Source organism: Etheostoma cragini, chromosome 13, assembly GCF_013103735.1.
Source record: "Etheostoma cragini isolate CJK2018 chromosome 13, CSU_Ecrag_1.0, whole genome shotgun sequence".
NCBI lineage: Eukaryota > Metazoa > Chordata > Actinopteri > Perciformes > Percidae > Etheostoma > Etheostoma cragini.
Genome location: NC_048419.1, coordinates 13,958,294 through 13,971,554, shown reverse-complemented (window position 1 = coordinate 13,971,554; position 13,261 = coordinate 13,958,294). Strand labels below are relative to the sequence as shown.

Here is a 13,261-nt window from a genome sequence, read left to right as displayed (position 1 = left end):
ATCCCAATCCAACTACGTCAACACGTCTAGCTAGTCCAATCTAGCATCTGTGTGAGAGCCGTAGTTGTTGCCTGAGACTGCTGCACATTACATTTCCGGTTATTGTCGGCTACACTCGGCAAAGATCGCCACCTCTATCCTGTGAGCGCTCCGTGGTCCCATCCGGCGACAACTGATGCTGGTTGCTTTATAACTTGCGTTAAGCCACATGTTCTTCATACCACATTTATCTCGGACCTTAACCTTAGCCAGCTGAAACACCTAACTGCTTAACTTCAGTGTTCGTGTTAACTATTGCAGACAAAGCCGAACTAGCCTACTGCAATCAGGTCTATTAGTCAGGTGCATGAAACTGGGGCAATAGCTCATAGTTTTACGAGGATGGCTGCAGCCTAGTAGACAACTGTCTGTCGGGGTATGTGCACGTTAATTTTGCATTTCGCACATCACCACCGACTTCTGCGCGACTGTTTCGCCTTTCTTTTTTAGACCTGTCGGAGAGAGCATGGGGAAGGATTTACTTTCACTGATGACAGCTGTTTGGTGTAAAGGTAAGACACGCTGCGATGTGTGAGGGAAGTATGTCTACAACAGCTCTATTGCATCTGCAACAACATGGGAGACGATAAATGCACCCCGATATCTGCCGGGAAAGTCACCCTCTGGGGAATGTTAATTGGAGTCTTTGGAGTCTGACAGCCGATTTACGAGAGCCAATTTGGTGCTGATACCTATACTTTGTCCATACACACAGAATAAGGGTGCAAATGTAATATAGCCTAGGCTATAGGGCTATAGGGCTACAGTGTCCCATACAGTGGACCTACTTAAAAGCAGTTGTAATGAAAAAAAAAAGAGTAGCCTACAGAATTATTATTTTTTAAATAGGCAACCTCATATTCCATTCCCTTTTCCTGCCAGTTACTAATGAGTTTAAACTTTGGCTGTGCGCTGGAGTTAACCTGATAATAACCAATGGTGGAAGAAGTAGCCTACTCACATATTTTATTTAAGTACACGTAGCAATACCACATCGTAGAAATTCATACAAAATTGTAAAAGTCCTACATTTAAAATATAGTAAAGGTGGGCCCACAGGCTAAAGAATAAAACTGTGTCTAAAGGGCACTCTGTATTATAATGCCAGCGATTGTTCCTGATCCCTGATATTTTATTAGGTGACATGATGTTGTTCACTGAGTCTTTTAAGTGAGCTCTGCTTTGATGGGGTTTGTTTAAAGATATATGTCAGTCTCAGCTTCTGAGCCTTTCCGCTGGAAATTTTCTGGTGCAATATTCAATGTTTTAATGCAAAATGTTCAGCACATTATTGAATATGCTGTCATATCCCAGTAGTGATAAGCAGTACCCCAGAAATGTCTTTGTAACTTTTGTCACACAGTTCTCTATAAAAAAAATTGGCATGCAGAGTGCATGTCTTTATCAACTCTCCAACTGAATCCAGATCTTTTATTCTTTCCAAATATAGGGTGACTGGGTTATGGAATAGTGATGAAGCATAATCGGTGGGGAAATATGCCTCTTCTACCCAGCTTCTCTCTTCTTTTCCATTTTATTTGCTTCTACCTCCTCCTTTGTTTCCCCTCAACCAAAGCCCAGTTCCTGACAGAACCTAGGGCAGGTCAAGGCCTTCTGCTCTTCACCCAGCCTGCCTATAATGCTTCCATCTTCGAGAACTCTGCAGCAAGAACCTATACCAGGAGTGAGGTCAAAATGGGCATTGTTCTTGGGCCACCTCGGTCTTTGAACATACAATATTCCATTGTGTCTGGAGACAGTGAAGGAATCTTCCAGGCTGAGGAGTTTTTAATGGGAGATTTTTGTTTTCTCCGAATACGCACTAATGGAGGCAGTGGTGCCACATTAAATCGGGAAGTACAGGACAATTACACACTGACAGTTAAGGCATCCGCCCATGGAGGTCTAGAGGCCATAGCCACCGTTTATGTCAAGGTCTTAGATACCAATGATCTCCGACCTCTCTTCTCCCCTACCTCCTATTCATTTGTTATTTCTGAGAGTGCCCTTCTGGGTGCCAGCATAGGACGTGTGACAGCCACAGATGCTGATGTGGGCTCCAATGGGGAATTCTACTACTTCTTCAAGAACAGAATTGAACTTTTTGCTGTTCATCCGACAAGCGGTGTCATAACCCTGACAGGTCGGCCCAGAATGGACAAACAAGACCGATTTGAGCTAGAGGTGCAGGTGGTTGACAGAGGGATGAAACTCTATGGGAACAATGGTGTTAGCAGCACTGCTAGGCTGGGTCTTACTGTGGAGCGGGTTAATGAATTTGCTCCTGTTCTCAATGCAGTTGCTGTCGTTCCATCATGGGCAGACAAGGACCCAGTCTATGCCATAATGACTGTGGAGGACAAAGACGAGGGAATATCTGGGGATATAGAGTGGGTGTCCATCATTGAGGGTGACCCCACTGAACAATTTGTGATTGATCGATCACCTGTCGGGAATGAGTATAGGGTTAAAACATCAGAATTGTTTGACTGGGCTACATTCCCCTATGGGTGCAACTTAACCTTTCAAGCTAAAGACAGAGGTATACCTCCTAGGTTTTCTAATACTCAAGTTGTTCAGTTGTTGGTTAGAAAGCCAGAACCAGTGTTGGCCAGTTTCCAGAAAGATGTTTATGTAGTGAAGCTGATGGAAATAGCTCCCCCAGGCACTATTGTAGAGGTGGTGAAAATCTCCCCAGCTCCTCTGAGTGTCAATTACAGCTTCAGCAGATCCTCAGATCTGATGTACTTTGATATAAATCCTTTGACTGGAGTTATTATGACCACAAGGCAGCTGACAAGGATATCACAGGATTTCATGGAGATGGAGGTAGTTGATATTATCAGTCAGCAGCAAGCAAGGGTCCAAATCACCATAGAGGATGCTAATGACAACTATCCAGTGTTCAACAGGCCATTCTATGACATTGCAATCAATGAGAGCCTACCTGTAGGCACTGTTGCTCTTGTAGTGTCTGCTGTGGATGCTGATAAAGAAGAGAATGGGTATGTAACCCACACAATAAGTGGCGAACAGTCTCTTCCGTTTACAATAGACGAGGACACAGGGGAGGTGAGGATCACCAGAGATCTAGACTTTGAGTCATCAGATGATATTTATACTTTTGTAGTGCGGGCCTCTGATTGGGGTTCACCATACAGAAGGGAGAGTGAAGTTAATGTCACTATTCGTCTGATAAATATCAATGACAACCAGCCTCTTTTTGAGATGGTTTCTTGTAGGGGGATGATAAGCCGTGATTTCCCTGTCAGCGAGACTATTGTCACCATGTCAGCTGTAGACATGGATGAGCTAGGAATGGTGAGCTACAAGATACTGTCTGGGAATGAGTTAGACTATTTCAATTTAAATCCAGACTCCGGGGCTTTGTCTTTAAGAAGATCGTTAGGAATGGCTAATTTAAAAAGTGGGATATTCAACCTGAAAATAGTTGCAACAGATGGTGAGATGTTATCTGATCCTACATTTGTAAATGTATCTGTGGTGAGGGGTAGGCTGCCACCCAAGGGGTTCAGCTGCAAGGAGACCAGGGTAGCCCAGCTGTTGGCAGAAACAATGGTTTCAAAAGCATCTGCTAGAGCTAGACCAAGACAAGTTGAGAGACATTCAGATAATTTCTCTATAAACAAACAGGCTCCACAGTTTGAGGCCTTACCTACTAGTATTCTTGTGAGAGAAGACCTTGCTGCTGGTGCCAGTGTATTTCAGGTGAGAGCACGAGATGGCGACCCAGGCTTCAATGGCCGTGTACTCTTTTCTATATCTGATGGTAACAAAGAAAACTGCTTCAACATCAACATGGAGAATGGGTTGATAACTGTTTTGCAGCCACTTGACAGGGAGCGACTGGATCGTTACTTCCTTAATATCACCGTCTACGATCAGGGCTTTCCTCAGTTGTCCAACTGGAGACTACTGACTGTGATCATTGAAGACACAAATGACAATGACCCCCAGTTTTATCAGGATAGCTTCTCTGCTCTTGTTGCAGAAAACTCAGCCATTGGTATTGAAGTTATTACCATGACTGCATTTGACAGAGACATGGGTCAAAATGGACAGCTTTCCTATATAATGCTGACCAGTGTCCCTCAGTTTGGTATTGACAGCGAAACTGGAAGTGTTTTTGTTTCTAGCCATTTGGACAGAGAAACCATCCCAATGTTCACTTTGAAGATTGAAGTGAGAGATAAGGCTGAAAGAGGAACTCGAAGGTCGTCAGTGACTACTCTTAGTATAATAGTGGAGGATGTGAATGATTGCGCCCCAGCTTTCATTCCTAGCAGCTATAGTGCTCGTGTGCTGGAGGACCTCCCACCAGGAGCCGTGATTACGTGGGTGCAGGCTCAGGACCCAGACATGGGCCCCGGTGGACAGACCCGATACTCCTTAATTAATGACTTCAACGGCACTTTTGAGGTAGGTGATGTCACTATTTGTGTTGCCTATTCTGTTGCATATTCTGATCCTCTTTCTATTGACATTTTATGATGTATGGGATTGTAATGTTTTGTACAGATCAATGCTGGGAGCGGTGTGTTGAGAATTACAAAGGAGCTGGACTTTGAGAAACAATCGTTTTTCAACCTGACATTACTTGCTGAGGACAGAGGAGTACCTAGTCTCAGGAGTATGACATTTGTGGAGGTGGAGGTGTGTAACACACACATTTGTATCAGAACAAATTCTAAATCAATCAGCACTGACATGTATAGTTCTATTGGTTTATTTCAAGCTTTAAATTCTTGATACAACATCCCAATATTTACAGATAGAAATACCTGCATAACTGCATTTAAATCGTGGTGCACTAAAACCCCCCAACCCGAACCAACCCACAGTCATGATATAGAATGTAAGCTTAAGCAGAATTACCCACAGTTCAGTTCAATTTAATTCAATTGAAGGGAACATTTGGGTAAAGTAAACAATTTACTAACATCATTGCTTGTAAGAAAATCATGCTAGTCATAATTTAATTAAAGGCATTATTGGTATAATAGTCTAATGTTATATTGTACATTCAAACTTCATCAACATCTCTTGACTCTTTACATGTCTTCAGGTGGTGGATGTCAATGAGAATTTGTATGCACCTTACTTCCCTGACTTTGTTGTGAGAGGCTCAGTGAAGGAGAACTCGCGTGCAGGCACAAGCGTCCTGACAGTCAGCGCTAAGGACGACGACAAGGGGCGAGATGGTATGTTGAGGTACTCTGTCAGAGGAGGCAGCGGACTAGGCACTTTCGCCATTGACGAAGACACAGGTGAGACACAAGATCAATTTTGATGCCTACTTATGTAAAGTGGAAATCCGATAACTTGTAGTGCTGTGCATAGAATATCAAAATCCAAATGTGTTGCAAATCATTGCGTGTTATAGAAAATGTATGTGCCATTACCGATGACTTTCTCGTGTGTAGTTGTTGCTCAATTATTTCATGTTTCCCTTTGTCACATTGTGGTTTTGTATTGCAGGTGATACAAATGAATCATGACCCCTTGATAGCATTGTGCGTTTGTATTTGAGGGAGAGTGTGAGGTACAGTCAGATTGAGTGTGTTGACGGGGCCTCACGTGGGAGCTGTGTACTGGGAGGTCGTTACTGTAATGAGGGCAGCATGGCAGCTGCACTGGCTTCGCCTCAGGCTTCCCAGTACTACTGATCCAGTGCTGCGTGGATGGCATGGATCAAGAATGTCCTGCACAGCTCTACCATCTTTTTCAAGAGTATTGGAATCACTGTGAATGACCCCAAAAAGGTGTGCAGTTGTCTTCAACTGTCCCGCAGTGTCAAAGCTCAGCTGAAAACATGTTGATCCAAACAGGAGGCAGTGACTCACTCACCCAGGGATAAAATGAATCAAATACCCAGTTTGAAAATAGGACAGTTCATATTAGTGGCGCGTGTACAGAATAAAAATGCCAACGCTCTCTCTCTCTATATACATATATATCTATAGATATATATATTGTATATTACACACACACACACACACACACACACACACACACACACACACAGACACACACACTACCGGTCAAAAGTATGGGGTCACTTACAATTTTCCATTCCTCTCCATCATAGACAGAATACCAGCTGATCTGAGTGGGTGGCTGATCAATGCTATATCTACATTGCCCATTATCATTAACCAGTCATCCAATGTTCCAAAGGCACATTCTGTTTACTAATCTGATATCATTTTAAAAATCTAACTGAGAAAACATTGGAGAACCCTTTTGCAATTATGTAAGCACATAATGTAATCTGAAAACTGCCGCCCTGGTTAAAAAACAATGCAACTGATCTCAGCTGGTATTCTGTCTATGATGGAGTGCAATGGAAATTTCTATGTGACCCCAAACTTTTGCTATATTTCAATTTGAGAAACAGGACTCATTTTTTATATTTCCATGGAAACAAAAGTAGGTGTAAGAGAGAACTCTTGTTTTTCCATCAAAGCTTGTTGCAGCCTTTGTTTCTCTATCCACGCTGTTGAAACTTCTAAACCTAATCTCTCTCTGTCTCTCTCCATGGTGCTGAAACACTTAAACTCCAAACTCCGAAAATCAGTCTCATTCACAAAATTCTCCAGGGTACTCCATAGTGAGTAGTGATGACATGTCTTACCACTGACAGGTTGCGTATTGTAAATACAAATGCCAATTGCGAGAATCCTGAAGGCTTTAGATAAACCACTTTACAGCAATGTAACACACTAGTTATGATTTAAACTAGTTTTGTTTATGAATTTGTTACTATAGAGTATGTTTTAAAATAATAAACTGGCTTTTCCAGTAAACACTTAATTTAATTTGATACCTGACACATTTTCATTTTGCCAAGTGAATCCTAGTTTCTTACAGTCAACATTGAGAATGATAACAAGACATACAGTGGGAATACGTGATAATACAATCTCATTTGCCTTACCCGGAAGAAAAAGAAGACCCAACAGGGTCAAAATGTTGCCTTTCTGTTAATTATGGGAATTTAAAGCAGTGTTGTAGACATTACCTTTTCTCACTTTAGTGTTTTTCATTTGTCCTGCACCTGCCAGAAGGTGGGATGTGCACATAATTATTTTCATAAATACAATCTTATCAAACATGGCAATCTAACTATTAGTTGGGGAATTGAAACTACCTAGTGACAGATCGTATATTAACTAATCAGTTGCTGGCAATTAGAAAGGGGTGTATGTTAACATTGCAGATGTATAATAGAACAGAATACTATTATATAGTACAGCAAGATTAGATACGAAGCTTTATCAATTTCCAGTGGGGGGACTCATTTGCAACCACATCAACTCATAGACAACCAGAAGGGCACTCAGAGAGGGCAGGTCTCTGCCATGGCCAAGATAATTCATGTTTCAGAATCCACTCCAAAGTTTAATGGGGTATGCCCATGCAACACCCTTTCACCAAGTTCCTAAATCTGACCACTGCTAGAACAAAAGACCTTCTGTGTCATTCACTAGAAATCTGAGACATCCTTCATCTCTTTACTGAATTATCTTATTAATATGTTTAAAACAATGTATAATGGAGTGGCCTTCAAAATACAGAACAATTTTGAACTACTAAAGTTAATTGTTGCTAGTTTTGGGCAGTGTAGTAACCAGTGGCTGGCTAAAACCATAAATAGTAGATTAACCAGTTTGTTTTAGATCTTATTGTTAGGGAAAATATGACAGCATTCCTCTTCCGGCATCTTTCTTCATCTCTTGCTGCACTGGTAGATAACTTACACTGGAGGCTTGTATTGACCTTTAACTAGGCTAATTAGAATTGACTGTAGTTGAGAGAGAAGGCAAGAGAAACAGATGGACAAATGGAGAGAATGTCTCTTGCCCTCACTGTATCTCTATATGTAATTGCATAATAGTGTACACACTGTACTAATGACAAAACAGTGTTACAGTACACAGACAGATCCATGCAGTCTTCTGTAATAGTACTTGGTTTGCTTTAGTTTTAAATCCTCAGTAGAGTGCATCACAACTAGAGAAAGTTTATTGAGTGCAGGTTTTCCAGGGGAAATCAGAGTGCTTGTTAGAGCAGAAAGTGCAGGGAGAAGGGAGTGGAAGTGAAGCGAAGAGAGAGAGGGAGAGGATGCAGGGGGAGTATGAAGTACATAAAAAGTGTCAGAAGAAAATACTGCTTTCTTCCTCCCATGCCTTTAAAAAAAGAGGTTCTTTCTGGAAATTAGTTTTTTAAATTGTGGCTTCTGTTATATTTTATATTATAAGCAAGTGATTTTTTTTGTATCAGATGAGAAGAGACAGTAAGCGCATGCCAAGTTTTCCCTAATCAAGTGTTTCATTTTATCTTGTAGCATCTAGAAGTCAGTGTTGTCAAGCGCGTCATGCCCACAATGCATTTAGCTGCCATGTTGAATGGCTCAGCTCTGACTGCTTGTCAATCTATGGCTTTTAGTGCCACATCAACGTATTTGACGACAGAGTGAGGTAGACAGTGAGAGTGAGTAAAATGGACAGAGAGAATTAGACATTGTGTGAGAAATCAATTTTGTCCAAGCCTGTCTTAATTTATTCTTTCTCACTTACTTTAGTTTGTAAATTGTCTCTATGACTTATACTTTGTAGCCCCTGACACCCCTATTGTCTTTATACTTTTTTACTGTTAATGAATTTCCCACCTTTGATATTTAGATGCTAAATGTGTCTCACTTTTATATGGGTTATATGTACAAGGAAACAAACAGGATCTTCTATGGCTTAAATCCTCAGCACTCCTGTACTTTGAACAAACTTGGTATTCTTGTCACTGGCTAGGGGCAAAGCAAGCCATGCAATTTCTCACTGGGCAGCTGTCAGAAGCCACTGCTCCTCTATTAGTGGGTATGCAAGTGCCAGGATTTTTTACAGGCAGGATAAAGCATAAATAAGTTACAAGCAAACAATCTTTAAAAAAAAAAAATCAATCTTGCTTTTGAAAAAAATTCATGCTGTACTTTTGATGCCCCACACAGAGCTATTCAGTTGTGCTTCAAGATGCAGATAATTTTACATACGATTTTTTGATCAATCTTGGGATTGATTATTTGATACAGGGGTATTAAATAGATAGTGGGAAGAAGAACCGGCTTCTTGAGAATGGACAAGTTAAATAGACATGACAGCCGGATGTAAATCCAAGCGTACTGGGAACTTCTAGATTAGAAAATATGCCATGACCCTTCAATTTTATTTTCACTCTTTGAAGTGTGTTATTTATGGTGAGAATGGACGCTGTCAAGTCAGATTTATATTGAATTCAATGAATAGTGGCTGTCGGTCTTCAAGTTCAAAGAGCTTTTGAAACAGCCAGCTCTGTTTTCCTCGCCTCTCTGCGTCTAGTTATCTGACAGAGATGAGATGTGGTTTGAAAAGGACATGGTCAAGGACGACAGATGGGTTTCAGCAAACATTTTTACTATGCATTGTGCATGCTGTGGGGGCAGCTATTTAGTTATAATCTGACATACTGTATGCATACACTTTCTGGTGATAAAGTAACACGGTCGCCATGCGGCTAAGGATGCTTCAACAAGATAGACTCAAGAACACAAAAAAGGCCATACAGTCAAACCTCTAGTGTCTGATTCGTATGCTTTTATGACTAGCTGTGTGGCTGAGTGGGAAGGCCAAATTAGAAAACAACAGACATTTAATGTATGAGAATGAGAATAAGAATAACAATTTTATATTTTAATAATCTATTCATAAAGGATCACTGACATAGTGCTTTGCTTTAGTTCTCTGAACAACATTTTTGACATGATTGTTTAGATAATACCCTTTAAAAATGTTTTTAACAGGCTGATCGAGGGTAGTAACAGAATCAAGCGAGAATACCTCTGAGCATGTTTAATCCCAGGGGTGTGGAGTCTGGGCTGAACAGTCTGGGCTCTCTCTCTCTGCGTCCCTAGACCTTCATTTATATTAGTCAAATTAAAGGAAGTTCTTCTCTTTGCACTATATGGCTCGGGAAATGTGTCTATTTATCTATCTTGATGCTTTCAGTTTTTAGGTGGAACAAAGTAAAAACTTGACACTTGTGTTTACTTTCCTCACTACTTTGTCCATCTGTAACACCAAAAACTTATCCTACTACCAGTAATCCTAATACTTATTGTAATGGTGATGCTAAAACATTGTATTTGCGTTAAAGACGCATAAACTCACTTACATCACCAATGTCATCAACCAGTGACTATAAAAAGTGAAAATGCAGTGTAGTAAGCAAGTAAGCATAAATGAGCCACACTAAATACACACTCTCTCACATGTCCTGTCTCAGCTCTGCCTAACATCTTGTTGGGGATAATTGCTTGTGAGCTGAAGCCCAGACACATGCACAGACTCTGCAAGCATCGATGCACATCATAGCTCTTACTGAGTTTCTTTAAGTCAGTGAAAGTAACAGACTCATGCTGACTTTTAAAAGTTTGTGTGCACTGAGCAGACATGCATCAACTGCTTGCTTTGCCCTTATGAAGAGTTCAGTGTATTTAATCTTAGCTGACTTGTGTTATATCCTCTCCATATAAATTATGCAATTAGATATATCTGTTGTTTATGATCGTAACTTTAGGTTTCCTTGTTGTGTGTGACACTTTTGCACCATTGTGCTTCAGTGCTCTCGGCAGTGTATAGAAGTGACATGAGTGAACCTAGAGTGTGAGTATGTGTTGTCATTTTTGGAGTATTTACATGGACAGTCTTGCATGACTGATTTTACAAAAAAATGAGGCACCCATGTGTCATCCATTTTGAGTATTCTGTTTGTCCCTCAAGAGGTCACCAAAGCTGTCAGCTACTCGTCTTCCTTAAGGCCACTAAACACACACCAGTCAATGTGTGTGTGTGTGTGTGTGTGTCTGTGTGTTTATTGGTGTAGGACAGGTCAGGGTACGTTTAGCAGTACGCAAATTGCAGCTGGGAGCAATTTGGTCAGCTGTGATTAGCTGTAGAGAAGCTGAAACATTGAAGGTGACTACAGCGGCGCCGCGCTAATGCCTGTGAATGTCACTGAAGCCAGGACACAAAATGTTCTCTAAAATTTGAGTCTTTGCCTACGGAAAGTTTGTATTCAAAGACTTCCCCCACGAGAGGGATGTACTCTGTGGATGACACCCACACTATCCCTTCACACACACACACACACACACACCTATAGATATGTATTCTCAAGCCAATGTAACAGCTGCATTCATCTTTCTCTGCTTCAACAGGGGTGATTTACACTGCTGGTATTCTGGACTGTGAGACCAAAGACTCTTATTGGCTTACAGTCCATGCCACAGACAAAGGTGTTACGCCACTGTCAGCTTCTATTGAAGTCTTCATTCAGGTACCCACATTCTGCTGCATATATTATTCACAATGTACCATGCATGCATAATAGGCTTTTTACTGAGGATTCTTTTTCACTGAGAGATGAGCATAAAAAAGACCAAACTACTACATCACTTTGGTGCTGTTTTTAGTTACAAACTCATCGTGGGGGCCTTATATCTATTTTTTGTAACTGAAAATTACTAATTTATTACAGATAATCTACACTGAATTACTTATAACCGTCACATCTTATTGTACAGCAGCTTATCAGTCATCAAACTCATATCACATGTATTTTTAAGTCTACAGTGAGGAATTGTATGATATTGAAAATATAGTCTGAGTGGAGTATGTTACTTTCATTTTCACCATATTCAGCCATATGTCCGACCCACAAGCTTCAGATTTAGGTCTTCTCTGCTTTATAGTTATTATATTTTGTTATACATTAAGCAGTAACCCAACATATAACTTCTGACATCCTTCTCCCCTAAAATTATTACTTTGTATGAAAGAGTGCTTTCTTTGTCTGTATCTGTATTGACAGTGTCTTACAGCCTACGAACATGTAACTGCAGGCTAGTTTTGATGCTTTTACTGACGGGTTGCCTCCAAAGTAACAGTACAGCATGAAGCTAAACAACAACTCATGTGCTTCTCCCTAAAATGCTAATAGTGCTCAGTGCAGGGGATAAGTATAGCAAGTCTCCATCTGTGACCAAGAGATACACACCGGAGGGAATGCTCTGCTTCAGCTTCTTTTTTATTTGGGACTAAGTAATCCACTGTCTAAACACTCAAATACACACGTCAGTACTCCAACATTGCTCACTCTTTAGGGTATAGTTTAGCAGTGTATAAAAAATACAAACAGTTTTTTCAGGCATCGGGATATTCAAGTGTTGTGTGACCGGGTGTTTTACTCCCGGCCTCTTCATCACAGACAAAGATAGGCAGATTAATCAGGCGAAGGTGCTCCTCATTCACCAGCTGAACCATCTTGGCTCTCTGTGCCTCGCAGCATACACTCAATCAACGCTCTGTTTGCCATAAATATTCTAGATCTATGCTGTAAGGAGGGAAATTAATTTGCAGTGCATTTAAAGTGTGACATCTATGACATTTCTCTGGTAAATACATTTCCATTTTGTGATTGATAACGGATCAACCCAGACCCAGTCCATGCTGCATTTCATGAGCTGTTGATTTACAAAGATACCAAAGGCAATATTACCATACATGGGGATTTCAAAGGTTGTGTTTTATCAGCCCATCTATGGTCAATTGAGATCCAACTCAGATAAAAAAAGACAATTTGTCTTTCTCTCTCTTTCTCTTTTTTTTCCTCTCCCCTCTTTCTTTCTCAGGTAGAAGATGTCAATGATAATGCTCCCCTCACCTCGGATCCTATCTACCATCCAGTCGTCATGGAGAACTCTCCAAAGGATGTGTCAGTCATCCGTATCCAGGCGCAGGACCCTGACCTCACTGCCACTCCCAGTCGTCTGAGTTACCGCATCACTGCTGGCAACCCGCAGAATTTCTTCTCCATCAACACCAAAACAGGTGAGAATCAAAGCCACACTTTTTTGAATGAATAAAATATCTTGTTAATATAATTGACAGTATAATGTGGTAGACTGTATAATGTGGTAGACGGAATAATTAGTAATTTATCCTTATAAACAACAAAAAACTACAACACTCTTTTGTGTTTATATGTTTACATGCTTCTGAAATGACTGGAGATTTATTTCATCATGAACGTCCTACTTCACATTCATCTTATAAAAGGCTTTGGTTCCCACACAACAAATTAAAAAGACTTTTGTGCCCACACAGAAACA

The 13,261-nt window shown here is 40.7% G+C and overlaps 1 protein-coding gene across 2 annotated transcripts in view; it reads left to right on the top strand.

Moving 5' to 3' along the window:
- The first annotated feature begins 133 nt into the window (after nucleotides 1-133).
- LOC117955395 (protocadherin Fat 3) overlaps nucleotides 134-13,261 on the top strand; it is a 56,275-nt gene continuing 43,147 nt past the window's right edge. For both annotated transcript variants that reach the window (XM_034889865.1, XM_034889864.1), the window contains exons 1-6: nucleotides 134-551; nucleotides 1,490-4,479; nucleotides 4,579-4,713; nucleotides 5,126-5,327; nucleotides 11,309-11,427; nucleotides 12,782-12,980. In XM_034889865.1, coding sequence (XP_034745756.1) covers nucleotides 1,513-4,479; nucleotides 4,579-4,713; nucleotides 5,126-5,327; nucleotides 11,309-11,427; nucleotides 12,782-12,980 — 3,622 coding nt within the window. In that variant the 5' untranslated portion in view covers nucleotides 134-551; nucleotides 1,490-1,512. The remainder of the gene's footprint in view (nucleotides 552-1,489; nucleotides 4,480-4,578; nucleotides 4,714-5,125; nucleotides 5,328-11,308; nucleotides 11,428-12,781; nucleotides 12,981-13,261) is intronic.